This window comes from Zeus faber (genome assembly GCF_960531495.2).
Source record: "Zeus faber genome assembly, chromosome: 7".
NCBI lineage: Eukaryota > Metazoa > Chordata > Actinopteri > Zeiformes > Zeidae > Zeus > Zeus faber.
The window spans coordinates 6,173,214-6,195,713 of NC_137203.1; the positions used below are offsets into that span (position 1 = coordinate 6,173,214).

General features: G+C 46.8%; 3 protein-coding genes across 5 annotated transcripts in view; 2 read left to right on the forward strand and 1 right to left on the reverse strand.

The window, feature by feature from the left end:
* The window catches only part of pmpca (peptidase, mitochondrial processing subunit alpha), a 5,935-nt gene extending 2,393 nt beyond the window's left edge, over positions 1-3,542 (forward strand). The window contains exons 5-13 of the mRNA XM_080003297.1: positions 108-202; positions 339-439; positions 573-836; positions 1,032-1,124; positions 1,502-1,620; positions 1,823-1,913; positions 2,002-2,064; positions 2,245-2,389; positions 2,914-3,542. Coding sequence (XP_079859423.1) covers positions 108-202; positions 339-439; positions 573-836; positions 1,032-1,124; positions 1,502-1,620; positions 1,823-1,913; positions 2,002-2,064; positions 2,245-2,389; positions 2,914-3,083 — 1,141 coding nt within the window. The 3' untranslated portion in view covers positions 3,084-3,542. The remainder of the gene's footprint in view (positions 1-107; positions 203-338; positions 440-572; positions 837-1,031; positions 1,125-1,501; positions 1,621-1,822; positions 1,914-2,001; positions 2,065-2,244; positions 2,390-2,913) is intronic.
* Positions 3,543-4,171: 629 nt separating this feature from the next.
* Positions 4,172-15,112, reverse strand: inpp5e (inositol polyphosphate-5-phosphatase E). Of its 3 annotated transcripts, none has more exons than XR_013844229.1 (11): positions 14,183-15,112; positions 12,452-12,575; positions 12,238-12,335; positions 11,903-12,027; positions 11,514-11,633; positions 10,991-11,098; positions 9,138-9,299; positions 8,642-8,757; positions 6,378-6,514; positions 4,462-5,545; positions 4,172-4,297 (listed from the first exon to the last, which is right to left on the reverse strand). XR_013844229.1 is itself a non-coding variant. In XM_080003295.1 (10 exons), exons 1-10 carry the CDS (start codon positions 14,974-14,976, stop codon positions 5,416-5,418), a joined length of 1,914 nt encoding a protein of 637 aa, XP_079859421.1. In that variant the 5' UTR covers positions 14,977-15,112; the 3' UTR covers positions 4,179-5,415. The 3 variants fall into 3 exon arrangements, 1 of the variants encoding a protein (XP_079859421.1); XR_013844230.1 differs by having other exon boundaries at positions 4,195-4,302; XM_080003295.1 differs by having other exon boundaries at positions 4,179-5,545.
* Positions 15,113-20,711: 5,599 nt separating this feature from the next.
* On the forward strand, positions 20,712-21,806 carry LOC307232335 (gamma-crystallin M2-like; the record flags this gene model as incomplete). Its single annotated transcript, XM_080003304.1, has 3 exons — positions 20,712-20,744; positions 21,114-21,356; positions 21,528-21,806. 3 exons carry the CDS (start codon positions 20,712-20,714, stop codon positions 21,804-21,806), a joined length of 555 nt encoding a protein of 184 aa, XP_079859430.1.
* Positions 21,807-22,500: the final 694 nt, after the last annotated feature.

The window sequence follows — 22,500 nt, forward strand, 5'->3', positions numbered from 1 at the left end:
ATATATATATAAAATAAATTAATTAATATTAATTGGTATCCGCACTGAAAACATTAAACTATCTTTCGAAGCGGTCCATGGTGTGATGCTATGTTTTGGCTCTGCAGAGACACCACCATGTACGCTGTGTCTGCGGAGGTGAAGGGTCTGGACACGGTGGTCAGCCTCCTCTCTGACGCCGTCCTGCAGCCACGCCTGCTCGGTCGGTCCCTCCCGTTCACCCTCCGCTCAGCTTTTTGTTTATCACCGGTCGCAAATATACAACATTAAAAAAACTCGACTCTGACCACATTCTCCCAACCGGTGAACAATGGACCTGCTCTCTTTGTGCCGTGCAGACGAGGAGATGGAGATGACCAAGATGGCGGTGCGCTTCGAGTTGGAGGACCTCAACATGAGGCCCGATCCGGAGCCGCTGCTCACGGAGATGATCCACGCGGTGAGTGGCGGGGCCGCGCCGCCGGAGAACGATCCCGCCCCCGGGTCCGGAAGCCGGGAGCGGGGCGTGGCTCCCTGCCCGCTGTGACCGTTTCTCTGCCCGTCCCCCCCCCCCCCCCCCCCCCCCCCCTCAGGCAGCGTATCGGGGGAACACGGTCGGCCTGCCTCGGTTCTGCCCCGTCGACAACGTGGACAGGATCGACAAAGGCGCGCTGCACGACTACCTGCGCAGCTACTACTGCCCCGGGCGGATGGTGCTGGCGGGCGTGGGCGTGGAGCACGAGCAGCTGGTGGAGTGCGCGCAGAAGTACCTGCTGAACGCCAGGCCGGTGTGGGGTGAGGGCTCGCCCGGCAGCGTGGACCTCTCTGTGGCCCAGTACACCGGCGGCATTGTGAAGGTGGGAGAGAATAAGGAAGTACCGCCCAACGTTTATTTACCTATTTATTTATTAAAAAAAAAAATTAAAAAAAATAAATTAAAATTTAAGTAAAAAAAAAAAGATATGAATCGAGCGTTTTTTGCCATATTGTTTGTTGGCTTTTTTTGCGGGGGGTTGATCGGCGCTAACGCCTTTCTGGTTTGGTCCTGTCAGATGGAGAAGGACATGTCCGAGGTCAGCCTGGGCCCCACCCCCATCCCGGAGCTCGCCCACATCATGATCGGCCTGGAGAGCTGCTCCTTTCTGGTGATTGGCTGCTTTGAAAAGCCTCTGTCCGCCCGATTGGTCCCTCCCAGATCTGGACTCGAGCTACAGTAACATTTAGGGGAGGGGGGAAAAAAAATAAGTTCCAAGATTTTGTTTTAAAGTTTGATTCAGTGAGATTTGCCTTTCTTTGGGAAATGGAAACAGGGAATGTCAACATGATCAGGTTTTCCTCAAGGAAATTACGGAACAAAGTACCCGTCGGATAGCTCTTCCTGTCCCCTCCCAGCGTCACAGTTTGAAGCTCAAAGCGGTGAAACTCTCACAGATACGGGAGACGGGGGGTGTAACGCTGCCATTTGATAGGAAAGGCTTTGATTTTTTTGGGGGGGGGGGGCGTTTTGGTTCCTGTGTCGCAGGAGGACGACTTCATCCCGTTTGCCGTGCTCAACATGATGATGGGCGGCGGCGGCTCTTTTTCCGCCGGGGGGCCCGGGAAGGGCATGTTCACCCGGCTCTACCTGAACGTGCTCAACAGGTGAAGCATCTGCGTCCGTGCAATGTACGACGCTGCGTGTCGCTGGATTACAATGCTTTTCGAAAAAGATCATTGCTTTGCGTTTCTTACAGCTTTACCCAACTTGACTCTCTGTAAACACCTCTCACGCACCACTGAGTTACTGTTAAATCCATATTATTATTATTATGAATATTATTATTATTATTATGTGCTTCCTAAGGCATCACTGGATGTACAACGCCACCGCTTACCACCACAGCTACGAGGACAGCGGTCTGCTCTGTATCCACGCCAGCGCGGACCCGAGACAGGTCAGTACCAGGCTCAGAGCGGCATATTATGGGCTGTCGGACAGTTTTATCTGATCTCCGTCCTGTACCTGTGTTGTCCTTTTGCAAGGTGCGGGAGATGGTGGAGATCATCACCAGAGAGTTCATCCAGATGACTGGCACCGCAGGAGAGGTAACGAACTGGTGCAATGAAAGCGCTATGTAAACCCAGCGGTTAGTGCTAGTAAATCCAGCGGTTCGTTGGCGTTGAAACTTGTATTCGGCGTCGTCGGAGCGGTCTGGGGACCGAACTCGCCTATCGGCCATCGTCTGTTCCCCCGTTCACCTGAAACCGAACGCTTCCCTTCCCCAGATGGAGCTGGAGCGGGCCAAGACGCAGCTCAAGTCCATGCTGATGATGAACCTGGAGTCCCGGCCCGTCATCTTCGAGGACGTGGGCCGCCAGGTCCTCTCCACCGGGAAGAGGAAGCTCCCGCACGAGCTGTGTACGCTCATAAGTGAGTCTCGACACTGCAGGGTTATTTTTTTTGGGGGGGGGGGCGGGTTTGGGAGTACAAGAAAACGCAATTGGTTCCGTTACATTTGGTTTGTTGTTGCTTTTTTCTTTTTTGAGGCTAAACAATATTCAATACGATGGCTTGCGTTTGGTCCTGATTAGAGATGCACGATACCACTTTCTATTCTCAGACAAACTAAAATACTAAAATCTTAAATATCAGTGCTACCAATACCAACCAGAAAGTGTTTCTCTTTAGCAACTTGTCATTTATAAGTCAACTATTTATCCTTGATGCGCTTAAGCCTTCTGAAAGTACCATACTCAAACTGCCCAAAGAAATCCATCGCCAACAACATGACTCGTACAAAAGAACCACTTTAAAATGGTTAACCAGCTTTAAAATGTCCTCACCCGAGAAGCAGCTTTCTGAATGACGGGTCAGTAAGTCATGGAGCCTCATGAGGTTTTGACAGAGCGTTCTAGCGACACCGACTCTTAAGCCCTCGCGTCCTTTCTCGCCAGGCGACGTGACGGCCGGCGACATCAAGCGGGTGACGACCAAGATGCTGCGCAGCAAACCGGCCGTGGCGGCGCTGGGCGACCTGACGGAGCTGCCGTCCTACGAACACATCCAGGCTGCGCTGTCCAGCAAGGACGGGCGTCTGCCGCGCATGTACCGCCTCTTCCGATAGAACACCCCCCCCCCCCCCCCCCCCCACTACCCCCGCCTCCCGCCCCCTCCCCCCAACACTGACAGCGTCTCTGTCTATAAACTGGACTGGAAGAGACTGACACTGGTGTTCCCTCCCACCCAGAGCTCCTTGGAGCCCCCCCCCCCCGGAGGGGACTACGTCCTGGCTCTCTAACCCGGAATTCCCGCTGAGAGCTGCATTTTTAAAAAGGAAAGGTTTGTTTTATTCTCTGTTGGCCTCAGTGAACACTGGCGTACTTGGGAGTGTTTTACGAGTGAGTGCTGTTACCCAACGGGATCGTTTGCACAAGTTTTTTTTTGTTTTTTTTTACGGGACAATTTGCCCTTAAACAACAAAATTCGAGATGTGATCTTAACTTAATGGATGTTCCCATAAGTGTGTTTTTTTGGAAGTGTTTGAATAAATGTGATTAGGTAATAGGATTTAAGAGGAAAGTCACCTAACATTTACCACTCTTTTTGTTGTGCAACTAAATGACAAGTGACGTGTTTGCCCACAGCTGATTCCCAGCTCTTAGTTCTTTTTCTATTAAGCACTGCTAAGAACAGTAACATGACTCCGTTCAACTGCCAAAACTTCAGAATGGTCCCTTGCAGGGAACACTAAATATTAGGCACGTGGAGGCCAATCGTGTAACTGCGTGCACACGCGTGCAGTGCACACACACACACACACAGTGATATGATTTCCTTACTTTGCTCAGATCCATTGTATTGCCCCAAGTCAAACAGTTTGTGTTGCTGTGGATGTTCTTGCCATGTACCAGAGGTAAAGGTCAGAGAGTCAAGTAACAGGTCGGTTTTCACTGCGATGGGAGATCAGTTTTCCTGAGTACACTTAGTGAAGACCCTGCTCACCATAATTCATCTATTGGCGATCTCATCAACTTGCAGGTCCGCGTCTCACGCACATGTTATTTTACTGGACCCGGGCCAGGCTTAATTCTAAGAACCTGTTCGTATGTACATGTAATCACGGCCGTAAATAAAAGATTTTAAAGGTCCCGTGTTGTAAACTACCGTCGAGATGGACGCTAAGAGCGCGATGGTGCACTTTTAAAAACATTTGCTTTTATTATGTCACATTAAATGGTTGTTATGAAGAACAGGTCACCGACAAGACCCACAGGCACTTTCCAGAAGCGTAAGGGAGAGGGGTTTTTCCTCTCTGAATTCACTGAAACACCAGAGCCACTGCTCTTCATGCGGGAAAACAAACAAAAACATGAGTTCAGTCAGCTGATTAGTGCAGGGCGGTACAGTACACGGGATGAAGGTGCACGACATCCAGCCAATAGATGAGCGATAAGGCATTGAACTGTACAATCTGTTTTGTAGTGAAGGATCATAATACATACAGTATAGGTTTTGATGGGTTCCGTGTTCCTGCTTTTGAAGAGCTGGAAACGGGTCCGCAAAGATCAGAGAGCAATTTCCTCAGTAAAAAAAAAAAAAAAAGACAACACGAGTGTAATCTACTGCTTCAAAATATTCTGTGACGGTGAGGTGGTTTGGGAGAAGGTTTCTGTTCTGGAATTTCTCGCCACAGGATAAAGAGGAACATTAACGTGGGACGTCAAACTGGTTCAAAAACTCACCTGCTGGTGTATTCTGTCGTGTCACAGCTTCTGAAGACCTAACGGTTTCGTGTGTGCAGCCAAAATGAAGTCAGTGAAGGCGTTTAAGAAACTGACGCAGCATTAAGAGGAAAAGGTTTAAACATTGTTATGGTCCGGAATCAACCTCGCTTGTTAAAAATGTACAAAATCGTTAGGAATTGGGCGTAGATAGACCGAGCCTTGACATGTTAACGAGTTCTCAAAGCTGCAGTGACTCCACTTCGGCCCTGTTTGCCCGGAGGGGGCTTTCAAAATAAAAGTCCAGACCTCAGTGTCTGTCTGACCTGAAGGCCCTGCCCTGCAGGCAGACAGACAGCTTTGTGTTGCGTTCCGACACGCTCTCGCTCAGGCACAGAGCAGAGATCTTCACGGGTCCCAAAATTTGGACCCAGGCAACTCATCCTGAGGTGGGAAGCGCTCGGGTACTACAGACACGGACCCACAGACCCCGGAATCGAATCCAACCCCACGGTCTATTATAAAATGTGAGCCTGGACCCACAGACTGGTGACGACCTCCAGCAGAGCTCCCACTGACTCTCCGGTAGAGGGCGCTCTCAGCTCAGACATCAAGGCCAATATCCGTGTGTGTGTGTGTGTGTGTGTGTGTGTGTGTGTGTGTGTGTGTGTGTGTGTGTGTGTGTGTGTGTGTGTGTGTGTGTGTGTGTGTGTGTGTCTTTGGTTGGGGGTTTGCTCAGGAGATGGAGCAGATGGTGCTGCTTTGGTTCTTCATGGCCTCCCTTCTCTTCAGCTCTCGGCTGATTCTCCTCCGGATTCCCTCCAGGTACAAGCTCCGGTCAAACTGCCCTCCGCCCAGGGGGATGCTGCCGTGCACACAGTCCATGTTAGTACACATTGATAAACATTAGTACATATTGGTGCTGATTCACCATGTCAACAAAAGTGTTTTCTTGCAGTTCTTTGTCGCTTTTCCCCCCCTTTCAGTTTTAACAATATAAAATTTACATTTTTGGTGTTAAAACCCGTTATTTGCCAATAGTAAATTGTGGGTACTGTAGGAGGAGTTTGCGAAAGAATGGAGCATAAAAATGGCAGAACGTGGAAATTCGACGCCTTGCCATGCCCACCCCGTTCCACAAAAACTTTAAACAACTTGAATCATTAAGGTACGGTCATAACAAAACAGAAGAAAGATTAGTGGCCTTAATACTCATTTGCATGAACGTATTATCACAGTAAATTTGAGCGGCACAGAATCAAATATATCTGACACTGATTGGCCGGTGAAAACCATCCAATTCCATCCACCGGCCGATCGATTGGTGCATCTCCCGTTTTATATGTTAGCGTTACGGTCACATTTTTTGTGTTTTATTCTAATTCTCCCACTTCCCATTATTTTATTTATATATATATATATATATTTTTTTTTTTTTAAGTTTTAGCTGGCGTCTCGTACTTTGGCACTCTTGTATTTTGCCTAAGAATTACATAGTTGGTACGCAATATTTGTGCAGGTTGGCAGGTCTGAATTCATCAAATTGGATCAGTGATTCTGCCCTGTGGTTCAAAGTATGTCAATTAGTAAAAAAAAAAAATAATACATATAAATACATATAGTAGATATCAGTTAGTAAGTTTTGAGTGTTTAGTTAGCAGAGTATATTGACTGTTTATGTGGAAGCTGGAACTCACTTGTCCCTCCCCGGCCTCAGTTTGACCTGGAAGACGCCGATGACGGGGCGGTGGTCCGAGGTTTTGATGCTGGAGCAGCTGGTGTATTTCACCACCTTGATGTCGTCCACCTGCCTGTTCCTGAACAGGATCCTGTCCTTTAGGGAGGCAGCGTGGTGTGAGTTCCACTACTAGAGGGCAGGCAGGCAGTGCTCACCTAAATAGAGCCAAACCTGGACTGGTATTATTTAACCTGAACCTTATTTTTCGATCACTGTGAATCAAACCGAGTGATCAGAATATTGATCGCGCATTGAATGAGCAGCTTGAGCCCACTGCCGATCACAAAGCATGTCTACAGACGTTAAGCATTACAAAAAAGCGTAACAGTCTGAGAAAAAATATTAATAAAATAAAATTGAATAAGAAGTAAATAAAAATAAACATTTGCCAAATATACACAGCCAAAAAAAGCAAAACAAGAATAGTCACATATATAAAATATACAGAACATGCAATGCAATCCTATGCACAGGGTAAGTTATTGGTATGGTTGTAAATTATGATTATGAATAAGTATGTATTTAGAGACAGCGAGAGAGAGAGAGAGAGAGAGCCTGTAGGTGAGCCCCACCACCGTGGGGTAGAAACTGCTGCTTGTGGCGCAAGGTTTTGGTCCTGATGGACCGCAACCTCTTGCCAGATGGCAGAGACTCAAAAAAGTGGTGTCCGAGGTTGAGAAGGGTCGGCTGCACCATTTCCCACCCGCCTCAAGGTCCCGGAGGTGTGCAGGTCCCGGAGGGAAGGTTGCAGCCGTTCACCTTCTCTGCAGAACCAGTGATCCGCTGCAGTGTGCCCTTGTCCTTCGCGATGGCAGCAGCGAGTCCTGCCGCAGTACATACAGCCTGAGCGATTGTGGAGACCGGGAAAGGGAAGGACTCCCCAGGTTTTACTGGGGAGTCGCGCAAGGTTGGGTACCTGCACACAACCATGCGCGACTCCCTGGAATGCTGCGACTGATGGCTGGGGGGTTTGGGAGACTGAGTCCGAACTGTCCCTTTGTCTTTCGATTCGACAGTAGAACTCATTCAGTTCATCTGCAAGTCGAAAAGTCATTCAGAGCGTGGGAAGATTGGGGTTTGAAGTTGCTGATCTGCGTCAGCCCTTTCCACACTGAAGCACAGTCATTGGCTGAGAATTGCTCTTCCAACTTCTCAGAATATCCGCCGTTTGGCTTCCCTCACCGCCTTGCCAAACATGTGTTTTGCCCCTTAGACGCATCCCCGTCGCCACACTTAGAGGCCTCCCTCCTTTTCCAGGCGAAGCAGTCTTGAGTTTGGCTGTGAACCAGGGCTTGTCATTGTAACAACTCATCCCGGTGCGTGTCGGTATACAGCTGTCCTCGCAGAAGCTGATACACATGACGTCAAAGCGTCTGTGTATTCATCCACGTCTCAGTCCGTGCGGTCCAGACACTCACACAGATCCTTCACGTCCTCCACTTCCTTTGCGTCACTGCTCAACTTCCTGTTTCTCCTCGCAGCAGGTTTAGACAGTTTCTGCCTGTCTGTGGGGATCAGGTGGACCAAGACGTGGTCGGAGTTTCCGAGGCGCAGGAGAAGGCTGTGATACGCAGTGTGGATGCTGGTGTAGCAGTGATCCAGTGCGTTCTCCTCTCTGGTCGGACAGTTGATAAACCGCTTGTATTTCGGGAGCTTGTGTCTTAAATCCCTTTCGTTAAAGTCCCGGAGGATGATAACTAGGGAGTCCGGGTGCTTTCTCTCCACATCCAGGATCTGATTGGCGAGCGGCCTCCGTGCGTCCTGCGAGTTGGCTTGCGGTGGAATGCAAACGAGGTAAGTAAATTCCCCGATGTGAAGGATCTCTTCTCTCTTGAAAACAATCCGTGTGTGGTCGCAAAAAAACACATTGAAACAAAAAAAGATGCAAAACAGCGCGCAACCATTCACCCAGGCCGCCGTTCATCGAGCCATCTATCTCCTGGATTTCTTGGCGTTTTCATTGTATTTAACTTTTGAGTCACTATTTTACTTGGATTTTGGACATTAAACATTGGATATTCATTTCGGAAATATGGGATCCCTTGTGGTTCCTCCTGCTGGAGTTTAAGGCAGCAACAGAGTACAGTTTTTTATGAAATTTCAATGCGTAATTGAATGTAAGATTGACCACGATTTATCACACAAATCTTTTGATTTCTTGTATGCAATTTAGAAAACAAATCTTAGGCTGCGCTGGTTTGAAGGACAAGAATGAAGACTCACTGTGTACGAAGGCGTTCTTTGTTTGGAAGTCGTGTCATAGACATCGCAACCGATGTCAAACTTGTACGTTGGCAGGAAGTGAATGGGCGCCTCTTGGAAGCCTTTAAAGATGGATCCTGAGTGGAGCCAAAAATAACAACAATAAAAAATTAAAAATACAGATAAACAGCTCCACAAAGTCACACCAAGTTATAACTTATATATGTGGCATCACTTGATACCAATTGTATTTACCATAAAGTTTTTTTTAATATATTTATATAAATAAATGTATAATATTTTTATTATATATATATTTTATATTTTAATATTTTTTATAATATATTTTTATTTTTATATTTCTTTATATATATTTATTCATTATATCATTTAGAATATTTCTTGATTAGCTGGATTTTCTTATTGAATTAAGTAGCCCGTCAAGGTATTGCGACAGTTTCCCATACAAGCTCAAACTGAAAAAATGAATGCATTTAACCGAAAAAGAAATGCCCACCATCTTGCATTTCGCTGGAGAGCTGGTCGGACTGCAGCAGAGCGGCCATGTCAGTGCCAGCCGTCTGCTCGATGATGGTCTCCACACCCGGCTTGTCCTTACCCAGGCGGAAGTTAAAGTCCCCGAACCAGAAGACCTCGTCGAATCTGGTGGTGACATCGGCTGGAAGCGAAAACAAAAAGAGATTCAGTGATTCAGGTATTATCAGATCTGCACCGTGAGGGACATTGTATTTCATACTAGATAAGTAGGAGTCATTTATTACTTTATACAGAATGTGACTGTTTGAATGAACCCCGGAAACCAGAAATAACTGGTTAATAATAAGTTCTACCCCCAAAAATGTATCTCGTCATCTGCACTCACTTTGCAGTGGTGAGCCATAGAACCACGCTGAAAATTATTTATTACAATTTTACTTTCATACAACTAAAAGAGAATGACATACCACAGCACAGCAGAGTGGGGGAAGTGCGGAAACACTAAAGGGGACCTATTATGAAAACCATTTTCTGTGCCTATGCACATAACATTTGGGTCTCTGATGGGCCTCCATGCTCCTCTAACTAACAAACTGTGAAATGAGACAACCCAGTCAGTTTGTTGTGAGCTGTCAGTTCAGAAAACGTGTCCTGAAACAACCCCACCCACGGCTGGAGCGCCACTGGGAAGTGCTCGGTGTGTTGGCTGGACAATTTGGCCAGACATGTACAAATATTTTAAAAGAAAGAGGAATCAACAACAACTCCCGGTGAGGAAACTGCAGATGATGGAAATGTAGGTACTTATGTGTTTCTTTTTAAAACAAACAAATAAAAAGTGTGCGGTAGGTTGAGTGCAGGCCGCGGCGTACGATCCGCTGTGCGTTTCCCTGAACAAAACCAATGAAAACAGTGCGTTTTTGTTCTAGACTTATTAATTTTATTTTCCGACATTTAAATGAAACTGAAAATCTCGTGTGCTGTGCCCCGGTGTGGCTCCCCCCACAAGCTTGCAGAACGGCCACGGAAGTCAGAGCAAACTTTTAAATGAGGCCTTGTATCTAATATGAGTGAAGATTCAGGATTGGTTATAATGGATTGGTTATTTCGCCCCTCAAATTTGTTCAGAAACAGATTTTGGTGGAATGATGAGGTAAAATCACTGAAAGTTTACAGACTAAATACAGAAACGGAGCTCGGAGTAAAGCTCAAACCCCATTGGCTCACAGAAGTCAGGGCCTCTGGAGGGTGGCTCCACCCACAAAGCAACAGGACGGTATAGAGGGATGTTAAAATGGCTCGAATGCATAATCCCACAGAAAAACAGCTGTTTTGGAACAGGATGGTATAGAGGCATGTTAGAATGGCTTGAATGCATAAAGTATTCTTTGCAGCAAAAAAATTCAAAACCATGTTTTGGGGACCTCTGATACCTATTAACTTGTGTAAAAAGGAGAATAATAATCCATTTTGATGACAACAAAGAATCAAGTACAAAAAAGTTTTAAAAGGAAACATTCATTGATCTTTACACTTAGCATTTTAGTAACGGACTAATTGTGATACAAATGATTACAATTGACAATTGAATGAGCCTTCTTTTGTTCATTTTATGCCACTATCACAGTATAATATTATAATACTTTAATAATACACATCTAACTATTGACATTCAATATAAAAAATTGTGCACAGTTACTTGGCCTCAACCTAACTTATGGAAACTCACCCTATTCACATTGTGGTTTAAAATTCCCTTTACATTAGAATGGAAACATATGATTGGGGAACAGTTTTAGAAAATGATTGCGGTGAGGCATACTGTGGCAGCTGTATTTGTGAGCATCGCATGTTTTTTCCAGACGGACTCACAGGCTGTGGAGCGGTAGGGGTTCGTGTCCGGAAGGCCTTTGGGAAGAGCCAGGGCCTCAACGATCTTGTTGTAATCTAGAATCCGGTCGTAAACTTTGGCGTCTCCGGCTAAAGGAAGAAAAACTTGACCTTAGAACTGACACTCAGGTTTTGTACCAAGAGGGACAGCAACGTATTTAATTCACTTTGACGTAAATTATGCTACTTCATAAGCTGTAAAGGGCAGGAAAGTGCTATTCTTTAAAAGTACAACTTCAACAACATGCTGAGACAGAAATCAGCTCTTTACTTTTTTTGTGAGGAGGAAGAAGATATCAGAATCTTTTCATTTCACTTTCCTTATAACTCAACAATTAGATGTGGGTCGCATTAAATAGTTCAGAGGGCCAGATGTGGCCCCTGGGGCTGCAGTTTGAGACCTCTGCTATACACCACCTCTTAGTACACTAATGGAAAAAATTAAGTGTCCAAAAATAAATGAACACTTGTGTACCAAGGGAGGAATAAACCTTTTGGTACTCACAGGTGAAGTGAGAGGTGATGAAGAGGAAGGAGGTGCCGAAGAAGGTGAAGCAAATCCCCACGGCCCCTTTGGTCTTGATCTGAGAGATGATCCTAGTCGTGACGGCGGCGTGCTCCACCTCTGGTCACACACACACACACACACACACACACACACACACACACACACACACACACACACACACACACACACACACACACACACACACACACACACACACAGTGTGTGCGTGTGTGTCACAGGCTATATTGGTATAGATGAGAGTGAGGCTTAAACCATTATTTGAATAATAGATCAACAGAAAATGAAGATGTTTAAATTAAGTTATCAAAGGTGCTCTATGGCAGAGCAGACTGAGAATCACTGCTACAGACTGCTATGCTACTTACCTGAGCAGAACCAGATCAGGTCTCTTCTGACAAAGATGGTGAGATACAGAACGCCATGAGCCGCCGCGTACAGCATCACGTAGTAGGGCCCCAAGGTCTCCTGCAGGCGGATCTCCCACTCCCTCCTGGGAACACCAGATCACACACAGACACAGACACACACACACACACACACACACACACACACACACACACACACACACACACACACACACACACACACACACACACACACACACGCACACACACACACACACACACACACACACATCAGCATATCCAGAAGACCCAGAGCCAGGAGTGCCTGACCTCGGGCGAGTACACGGAACGCTCACCTGTCAGGACAGCCCTCCTGGATGCCAATGACGTAAAAGTCTTGTGCAAATTCAGAGTCTGGTGGAAGGAGGAGGTCGTCCACGTTGCTTGGAAGCCCCTGGGGGAACGGACACAAGCAGAGTTACACCCAAAGCCGAGTCCAGATCAACAACGCAGCTTCACGCTTGTGGTGGTGCTGGTGAGAATCTTCTTGCCAGGTGGCCACCCAGGTACCTTCTCTCCCTGCATGTTCCAGGTGGCTATGTAGATGCCAAGCCTCCGCTCGGGGAAGTACCGGTCCAGCTCCTCCGCCCCCAGCAGGGCTCCGCTTCCCATCACGCTGCCCTCTAGAAAGCTCCTGGGGAAAGACAAACAGAGGAAAATAGAGCTGTGTTAAGCAAAGCTACATAGCCTAAGGACTTCTTATACGGTTGGCTATGGTTTACATATACTATTAGGGATGGACCAATAACACCATTTGACGACCGATACCGATTTATGAATCCTAAAATCGAAGTTTCTCTCGATAAACAGTACAGATTAATTTGGGCTTATCATAAGATAATTATTCACATTTGATTTACAACCAATCAGATCCACATCGAGCATGCATCTATGTGTCAAAAAAGCTGAAAATGTATTTAATATCTTTTTAATTTAGCTTCAATTTAATACCTGACATGGTCTATATCGCTCTTAGTTTCAGGCTATGGTATTGGGAATATTCAACCTGGTATTGGGTTGATACCTGACCATCTGTCCATCGCTATATGCTGCTAGACTAAATTAAAAGGTTGTTACGAGAGAAAGGAGGGGGGAGGGGGCTGCTAAGACGTCCGTTGATTATTCAAAATATAATCCCGATTGTCTGCACCTCATTCTGCTCCTGCGCTGCTTATGTTTGGATGCCCGACCGATCTCCCCAACCGCTGTCAAAAGCTGTGCTGAACAAGCATCTTCCCTGATCCCATGTTAATCCCTCCCCCCTACCCTGCTTCCACCTTTAGCCTGTTCTCTGACAGGGGGGAGCGCTTGAGCACGCCAAACGCTTCCCTCTGAAGCCGTCATTAATAGGGAGAACACAAGTCAGTGTGGATAAAAATACACACTGATGTACAAGATGTGCTAATTATGCCGGGCTCTGTGGAAAGACTGCTGTCAGTGCAGAATTCAAGTGATGGCAGACAAAATCAGTCAAATGGATCTTGACTGTCTAATTTCCAATGCTGTGTATGAGGTTAGTTCATTTGTCTATGTGTTATTTCCCTCAAATGCGCCATTGAGGCAAAGTAGATTCACAAACACATCTCGGACTAGGTTTGGATAGTTCTGTCCTCCTTCTTCCATGTTAATCATTAGCTTTATCGCAAATTGCAGTTGTATTCTTTCTATTTGTATTGTTATTGTTATTATTACTATTGCAAATTTTGATGGGAGCCGCTGTGACACTGAAATTCCCCTGCAGGGATAAATAAGGTATTTATGATTATTATTATTTTTATCATAATACATCAATTTATAATGCCCCTTTCAGACCAAACTCAAGGTGCTACAGGAAAAAAAAAAAAAAAACAGGAGAAATAAATGACAAAATTATTAAATAAAATGAGAAACAAGAATAAAGAACAAAAACAAGATTAAAAAAAAGAAGCAGAGCAGACAGCCACAGGGAGCAGGTTTACTCCATGCAGGCTTTCCGGTATTCCGGTAGAAGGGTCTTCAGGCCAGTTTTAAAAACAGTCCAGAGACCGGTGTGTTTGTGTGCAATAAGGTACCCATCTATAACTCAACAGGTGTCACACATCCAAATAAAACACACAGATAGCTATGGAAGTCTTCAGCATCTAGTAGGTCTTTGACACAAGCATGAATGATACTTGGTGAAAATAAAAAAAGAATTGCATCTGGAGTGCGAATGAGATTCGCTAAATAATCCTGCTGGCTGACTCCGGGCCCATACTGTACCTGTTTCTCACGTCCTGGGGCCTGATGGGGCTGAGCACACTGTAGGTGGACTTCATGGAGTTAACAGAGGTGCAGTCCGACACCATGTTCTCCAGAAGCCGGCTGTCGCTCAGGTTCCTGTGCAGTCGCTCTCTCGACCCCACTCTGGGCCTGTCCAACACACTGTAATCCAAACAATCCCTGTAAATCCAATTATCGGCCCTTATGGAGGCCAGCATGGGAAGCGGCCCTGTGGGTTGCACGGGGGACAGGCGCACTTTGGAGGAACGGACCCGCTGCCCGGTGGAGTCAGTCTGCTGGCTGGGAGGCCTGCTCTCGTAGTCCGACAGACTGTGGCCCCTTCCCCGGAAGACAGGAGATCCCGCAGGAGGACCGGGGAGGGGTCCCAATGCCGTGGCGCCCTGGCTGTTCCGGAAGGTGGCGGCAGCGCTGCTGAGGGCAAACCCGCCTGGACCAAAAACTGCCTGGTCCTCCTTGAGGGAGTCCGTAGAGGAACCCGTCTCGGCCGGATCGCTCAGACTCTCCTGGCTGTTCCGCAGTCTCCTGCCTCGAAGCGTCTCCTCCAGCGAGCCGTCTTTACCAGTCTTTGACAACCGGGGAAGTGACGGCGGTCGGGGCCGGTGAGGATTACTTTCGCCCTCAGCGTCTCTGACCCGGGTCAGTTTGAGGTCTCCTAGGGGGGGAGCTTTGAATGGTCTGGTGTCACCGGTGGCCAAATAAGGCCTACCAAGGCCTTCTCCAGAGAGAAGAGCGACGGGCTGACGGGGGTGGCTGGCCTCCCCATTCTCAGTCATCCTCACGTCATGTCAGAGACCTGCTGGGACTAGGGTTCCCTTTGGTCATCACTAGAGAACAGAAGCCGGGGACGCTGTGACGTCGACTGACTGACTTGACCATAAATAAGGGTGTTTACAAACTGCTGCTGCTGCTGCTGTAACACCTGAGTTTCCGCCCGGGGATCAGTCGTTTTATTTTATCTGACCTGTCCGTCATAAGGATCTCTATTTCCCTATACTTGAAAAAATAATAATCATCTCCAACTCTTTTAATGTGACTTGTTCATATAGAAGGTTTAGGTGTGACTGTGATACACAGTTGGTTTACCGCCTACCGACGAAATGTACTTATATGTACTTGTAAGACGCTTTGGTCAAATGGTAAGGGTGAGGGGTCGAGCTAGCGTTCGCTAAATGACGTAATGTATCTTGAACGTGATTCCCTTATATTAGATCGAGTAACTAGCTAACAGCATTGGATTTAACAACACTATTAATAATACATATTATATATAATAACAACAATAATAATAATAAGAAGAAGAAGAAGAAGAAGAAGGATCGTTTATGTCAACTAGCTAGGGGACACTGACCAGTGAAAGCACTACAGACATAACGTGGACAAATTATACTTAATACGTAATAAATGATGAACTGGTCATTTAGGAAGCTTCTGGGGTGAGATAGTGAGGCACCGCTAACGTACCGTCAGCAGCTAAACACAAGCAGGTAGTGACACTGAGCTGCGCTAACATCAACAAAGGCGACGTCAAGGGAAAAAAAAAAATCAAAATAAAATCAAATGAAGGAACAACGGGGCTCGACCCGAAGGTGCAACGGGGACGGAGCTCGGCGCGTCACCGTGTTGCTTCCCCTGTTCGGGTCCGTGAACAAGCTGCCATCTGGGCCGAAGCAGCGTCGGCCGGACGGTCAGCAACCGCCGCAGTGGGAACAACGGAGCGGGCTGGGCGGGCGTGGGACCGCGGCTCGAGTTACGCTTCCGGGACTATGACGTCAAACGCGGCGAACGTCACCCGCCGGAAGCGGAAGTGGTTCGATGGGTCTGAAGGTTTCTGCGGCGGCTCGAGATGGACGAGTGGGACAGACAGACAGACAGACAGATAGATAGACAGACAGACAGACAGACAGATAGATGGACGGGCAGACAGACAGACAGACAGATAGATGGACAGATAGACAGGCAGGCAGACCGATAAACAGACAGACAGATAGATGGGCGGGCAGACAGACAGACAGATAGACGGGCAGACAGACAGACAGAGAGATAGATAGATAGATAGACAGACAGAGAGATAGATAGATAGACAGATAGATAGATAGAGAGATAGATAGACAGATAGACAGATAGACAGATAGACAGATAGATAGATAGAGAGATAGATAGACAGATAGACAGATAGATAGATAGATAGACAGATAGATAGATAGACAGATAGATAGATAGATAGACAGATAGATAGATAGACAGATAGACAGATAGATAGACAGATAGATAGATAGATAGATAGACAGATAGATAGATAGATAGACAGATAGACAGATAGACAGATAGATAGACAGATAGACAGATAGATAGATAGATAGACAGATAGATAGATAGATAGACAGACGGGCAGGCAGACAGATAAACAGACAGACAGACCGATAAACAGATAGATAGACAGGCAGGCAGGCAGACAGACGGGCAGACAGACAGACAGACAGACAGATAGATAGATAGATAGATAGACAGACAGACAGACAGATAGATAGATAGACAGACAGATAGATAGATAGATAGATAGACAGACAGACAGACAGATAACTCCATCTATCTATCTGGCGGTCTGTCTGTCTGCCTGTCTCTGTCTATTCGTCTATCCGTCTGTCTTATCTATCTATCCGTCTTTTTGTCTGTATGCCTGTCCATCTATCTGTCTATCTATCTGTCTGTCTGTTTATCTGTCTGCCTGCCTGTCTATCTATCTGTCTGTCTGTCTGTCTGTCTGCCCGTCCATCTATCTGTCTATCTGTCTGTCTGTCTGTTTATCTGTCTATCTGTCTGTCTGTCTAACTACAGTGTCTATCGTCTGCAGCGCCGCCGTGACTCCTGTCGACCGCCGCGCGTCGCTGTGTTCTTGGTTTTCAACGCCCCACAGGCCGGAAAAAAAAAGCCCCCGAGGTGTCGCGGGGTTCGCCGCTCACCCGGGTTCTACCCCGGGGCAACGGGTGGATACGACACGGGAAACAAGTCACTTTTCGTTGCTCCTTGTTTCGAGCGAGTGAAGGTAACACGGGAGGCAGCTGGTAACACGGGAGGCAGCTGGTAACACGGGGGGCAGCTGGTAACACGGGGGGCAGCTGGTAACACGGGAGGCAGCTGGTAACACGGGAGGCAGCTGGTAACACGGGGGGCAGCTGGTAACACGGGGGGCAGCTGGTAACACGGGGGGCAGCTGGTAACACGGGAGGCAGCTGGTAACACGGGGGGCAGCTGGTAACACGGGAGGCAGCTGGTAACACGGGAGGCAGCTGGTAACACGGGGGGCAGCTGGTAACACGGGGGGCAGCTGGTAACACGGGGGGCAGCTGGTAACACGGGAGGCAGCTGGTAACACGGGGGGCAGCTGGTAACACGGGGGGCAGCTGGTAACACGGGAGGCAGCTGGTAACACGGGAGGCAGCTGGTAACACGGGAGGCAGCTGGTAACACGGGAGGCAGCTGGTAACACGGGAGGCAGCTGGTAACACGGGGGGCAGCTGGTAACACGGGAGGCAGCTGGTAACACGGGGGGCAGCTGGTAACACGGGGGGCAGCTGGTAACACGGGGGGCAGCTGGTAACACGGGAGGCAGCTGGTAACACGGGAGGCAGCTGGTAACACGGGGGGCAGCTGGTAACACGGGAGGCAGCTGGTAACACGGGAGGCAGCTGGTGTGCGCCACCTCCCTTGACGACGCTTGTACGCGGCCCCCAACGTGCAGCCGTCACACGTGGGTGACGTGGCCACGCTCCGCAGCGCCCCCTGGTGCCCGGGCCCCGGTGTACGAGAGGTTGAATTCAGCGCAAGCGACGTTCGTTTCTCAAGCCCCGTTTACAGCTGTTGTGCTTATTGTGAGGCCGCGGTGGAGGGAGAGCGCGGAGTTTAGACTTGAGTGAAAGCACAAATACCCTGAGGAAAAATGGCTGGAAAAAGGGGGGGAAAGGCCACGTTGACAATTCTACGGAAGTAAAAGTATGATATGATGAGATAAGATAAAAAAAAGATGTACTTTATTAACCCCCAAACGGAAATTCCAGTGTTTCAGCAGTAATGACATATATGACAAAACACACATAGTTTACGAAAGCACGTTGTTTTTGAATGAATTACTATACTATACTACTACAGCCTCCTCCTGAACGTCAGCAAAACCAAGGAGCTGATTGTGGACTTTAGGCGAGGATCACAATCGAGGACGCACGCGCCCTTGGTGATTAATGGGACTTCTGTCAATAGGGTGAGCAGCTTCAGATATCTGGAGTCCACATCACAGAGGACTTAACATGGACTGTTCACACAGACACTCTGGTGAGAAAGGCGAGGCAGCGTCTCTACCACCTCAGGCAGCTGAGGAAATTCCGGGTCTCGGTGAGGATCCTCAAGTCCTTCTACTCTGGAGCAGTGGAGAGCATCCTGACAGGCAACATCACTGCCTGGTTTGGGAACTGTACTGCCCAGGACAGGCGGGCCCTGCAGAGGGTGGTGCGTTCAGCTGAACGTACCACTGGAACTACCCTCCCCCCCTTGCAGGAGTTATACACCAGGAGGTGTAGTAGCAGAGCCCGTAGGATCATGAAGGATCCTCATCACCCCAACAACGGACTGTTTCAGCTGCTGCGGTCAGGCAAGCGCCTCCGCAGTCACGCAGCGAGAACAGAGAGACTGAGACGGAGTTTCTTCCCTCAAGCCATCAGAACTGTCAACGCTGACCTCACCAGGGGTCCTAACTGAGCCATGCACTAGGCTCCACTACCTACTGTACTGTATGTAGCATACTGTACCGCATACTGTATCACTGTTCAGGGTTGTTCGTGATGCCGTATTGCTGCGCCGTACTGTTGTATACTGTGCTGTATTATCCCAAACACTACCTCACACTATTCACATTCACCTGCCACTTTAATTCACATGCCACTTTAAATGCACATATCTGTATATACATAGCCATATTCCTTCAACCTATTCCATTTTATTTCAATTTATTTTTATTGTATTTTATTCTATATATTTTTTATCTTATTCTATAAGTATTCCACTTACTGTATTACGTTTTAGGAGTCAGTTAGTCGGTCTATTAGAAAGGAATTTTCTACTTTTTATTTTATTTTATTTTTGTACTTTTTCCTAGGACTTCTTGTGTGCTATCACCGGGTGCGTTGCATTACATTTCACTGCATATATGTATGGAAGTATGTATATGTATGTGACAAATAAAAATCTTGAATCTTGAATATATATCCATTCCACTCATCCATATATATATATATTTTTTAATGTATTTATTTATTAATATATATGTATGTATATATATATATATATATATATATATATATATATATATATATATATATATATATATATATATATACATTCCACTCATCCATATATTTTTTTTTTTAATGTATTTATTTATTAATTTATATATATATATATATATATATATATATATATATGTATATGTATATATAAATATATATGTATATATATTTATATGTATATATATATAAACACATATGACTACTTGTTCTTGAATATACTTGTAATTATTAAAAGTAAAAGTACTTGTCACATCCAGTGCCCTGATATAATAACAGCCAATTACATAATACAATTTGCTTTGAAATGTAGGGGTATTTGAGATGTCAGATTTCCAGAATTGAAAGAAGTGCGATGTTATCTTAAAGTGCACCGCTCAACTTTAAAGAGGAACATTTTACAGTTTGTTTTTCTTTCTTCATGTGTCATTGTGTGACTATACATGGGGTGAGATGTAATGCAGTGAGGATAAGATATAAGATAAGTATAAGATAATCACTCTCCATCTGGGTGGTATTTGCGATCTTCAACCCAACCAGTTCAAAATATATATATTATTAACTTTATGATAATATAAGATAATGATTATATATCTTAAGGCTGTCTGTCTGTCTGTCTGTCTGTTTCAATGTAGAAAATATGTAGTATACGTTTAATTATATTCAATTATGGTGTACATTGAATTTAAGTTATAAAAAATTATGATTTAATCATGTCATTTTATTATTACTGCCGTTTCTCTCCACTTTTGATTTGTCTTCATAGGTTTTAGTTACTACTCAGCTCTGCTAACAACCAAATCCGCACGATCCAGCAACTATTACTGACAACAACAGAAAGAAGAATAGCTGCTGACGAAAGCACGTTTGGCCCGCCACGTAAATAATGTCAAGGAGCGACGAGCGATTGTTAACCCTTTCAAAGCCAGCTTTGTGTGTACGAGAAACAGCGGCTGAAAGGAATTTTGAGGCCCCTGGAAATGTGAACAAGCACGCTGCTGACGGGGGTTTTTTTTGGGGGGGCTTGGACAATGGGCCACTTTCCCGCCCACCCCGATCAGGTATAAAAGGAAAGGGTCAAGCAGGTAGGGGGGCAGTGCAGTTCAGGAGCAAGAGTCGCGCCAGTGCCATCTACACCAGCACCACCTGCCGTAGCAGACTAATCCACCGTCAACATGACCTCCAGCGGAATGAACATGATGAGCAAGGTGAGCTTTCCCCCCCTGCCCGCACCGCGCCCGGGAGCGCCGGGAGCAAGTGGGGAGGCCGGGTCGGAATCCCCCACCAGGGTTTGGAATTTAGAGTATGGCGCTACCGCCGGACCCCTCCGCTGGGCGTGCTGGCGTTTGGGGCCCTCAGCCAATTTATAGTAAAAATCCAGATTCAACACCAGTAAGCTTAAGTAACTGATATATACTGACAAACCAGACTCACTCTGGTATGTTGGAGTGAACCTCCATATTTCTTTACCCAAAATAATATCTTGTTTCCCAAGAATATTTTGAATTTAAAATCCTGATGTGTTCAGTTCCTGTTCCTCAAAACCCTTTTCCCCCGTCTTCCTTTTTCGCTTTCAGATCACCTTCTACGAGGAGAGGAACTTCCAGGGTCGCTCCTACGACTGCATGAGCGACTGCCCCGACATGTCCTCCTACCTGAACAGGTGCCAGTCCTGCCGGGTGGAGAGGGGCTGCTTCATGGTCTACGACCGCACCAACTTCATGGGAAACCAGTACTTCATGAAGAGGGGCGAGTACTCCGACTACATGAGCATGATGGGCATGAGCGACTCCATCAGGTCCTGCCGCATGATCCCCATGGTAAGAGCTCGAGCCCCGGATGGGGTCCAGACCGCGGGACGGCGCATGGGGACTGGGAGGGGGGTGGCTCGGGATCGGGTCGTTTCGGCGGTCCAAATCGGCCGCAACGGAGAGCATTTCGAATGTCGCAATCGACTAAATCCGAAACGCTCTTGTCTTCTGCCCCCACAGCACAGGGGCTCCTACAGGATGAAGATCTACGAGAAGGAGAACTACGGAGGCCAGATGCACGAGCTGATGGACGACTGCGACAACGTCATGGAGCGCTTCCGCATGAACAACTGCATGTCCTGCAACGTGATGGAGGGCCACTGGCTGATGTACGAGCAGGCCAACTTCAGGGGCAGGATGATGTACACGAGGCCCGGCGAGTACAGGAACTTCTCCCAGATGGGCATGAGCGGCATGAGGTTCATGAGCATGAGGCGCATCATGGACTCTTGCTACTAGACTCTCTCTGCACTGAATAAAGCTGTCGACCACTGAGCCGCTCACGTGTGGAGTTGTGTTTTTTTTTTTTTACCCCCACCCCTTTATCCAGGGAATAATGATATTGAAACTCACGATGATCCCTAGCTTTTCACACTGTTTATAAATTCTACACAAACTCAACGCAACTATGAAACTGTTTCCAATGATTAACAAAAACAACCGACGACCAATAGCAACATACAGTGATGATCACGTCCAATACTGGGAATTACTAAATCCCATTTTGCACCATGTGACCTTAATGGGTCCATGCTTATCATTTTAATATTGGGCTTGTCAGACAAAGTCAAGTTCCAAATAAAAATCTCCTTTTCAGCGGGACAGTGTCAAAGTTTCCCTCACATTTCCCACCTAAAATAACCCCAAAAAAAAGCCCAGAAAGTGGGGAAAAAGGGAGAAGCTCAGAGAGGGATCCCCACCCCGGACATTCTAGGTGTGTAATCCATGCACAGCCAGAGACACCGGCGATAAAAAAAAAAAAAAAGAACAAAACTTATATCATAATCAAAATGAAAATGACCCATTGGAATGTGCATCCAGCCGTTATTCAGACCCCGAAAACCGAAAGGATGTTTAGTCTGATCCTCGGGGGAACGTCCGTGTTGTGTCTTCTGTCCCCCATAGTAAACTGAGGGGGAGGCCTCCGCGTAAA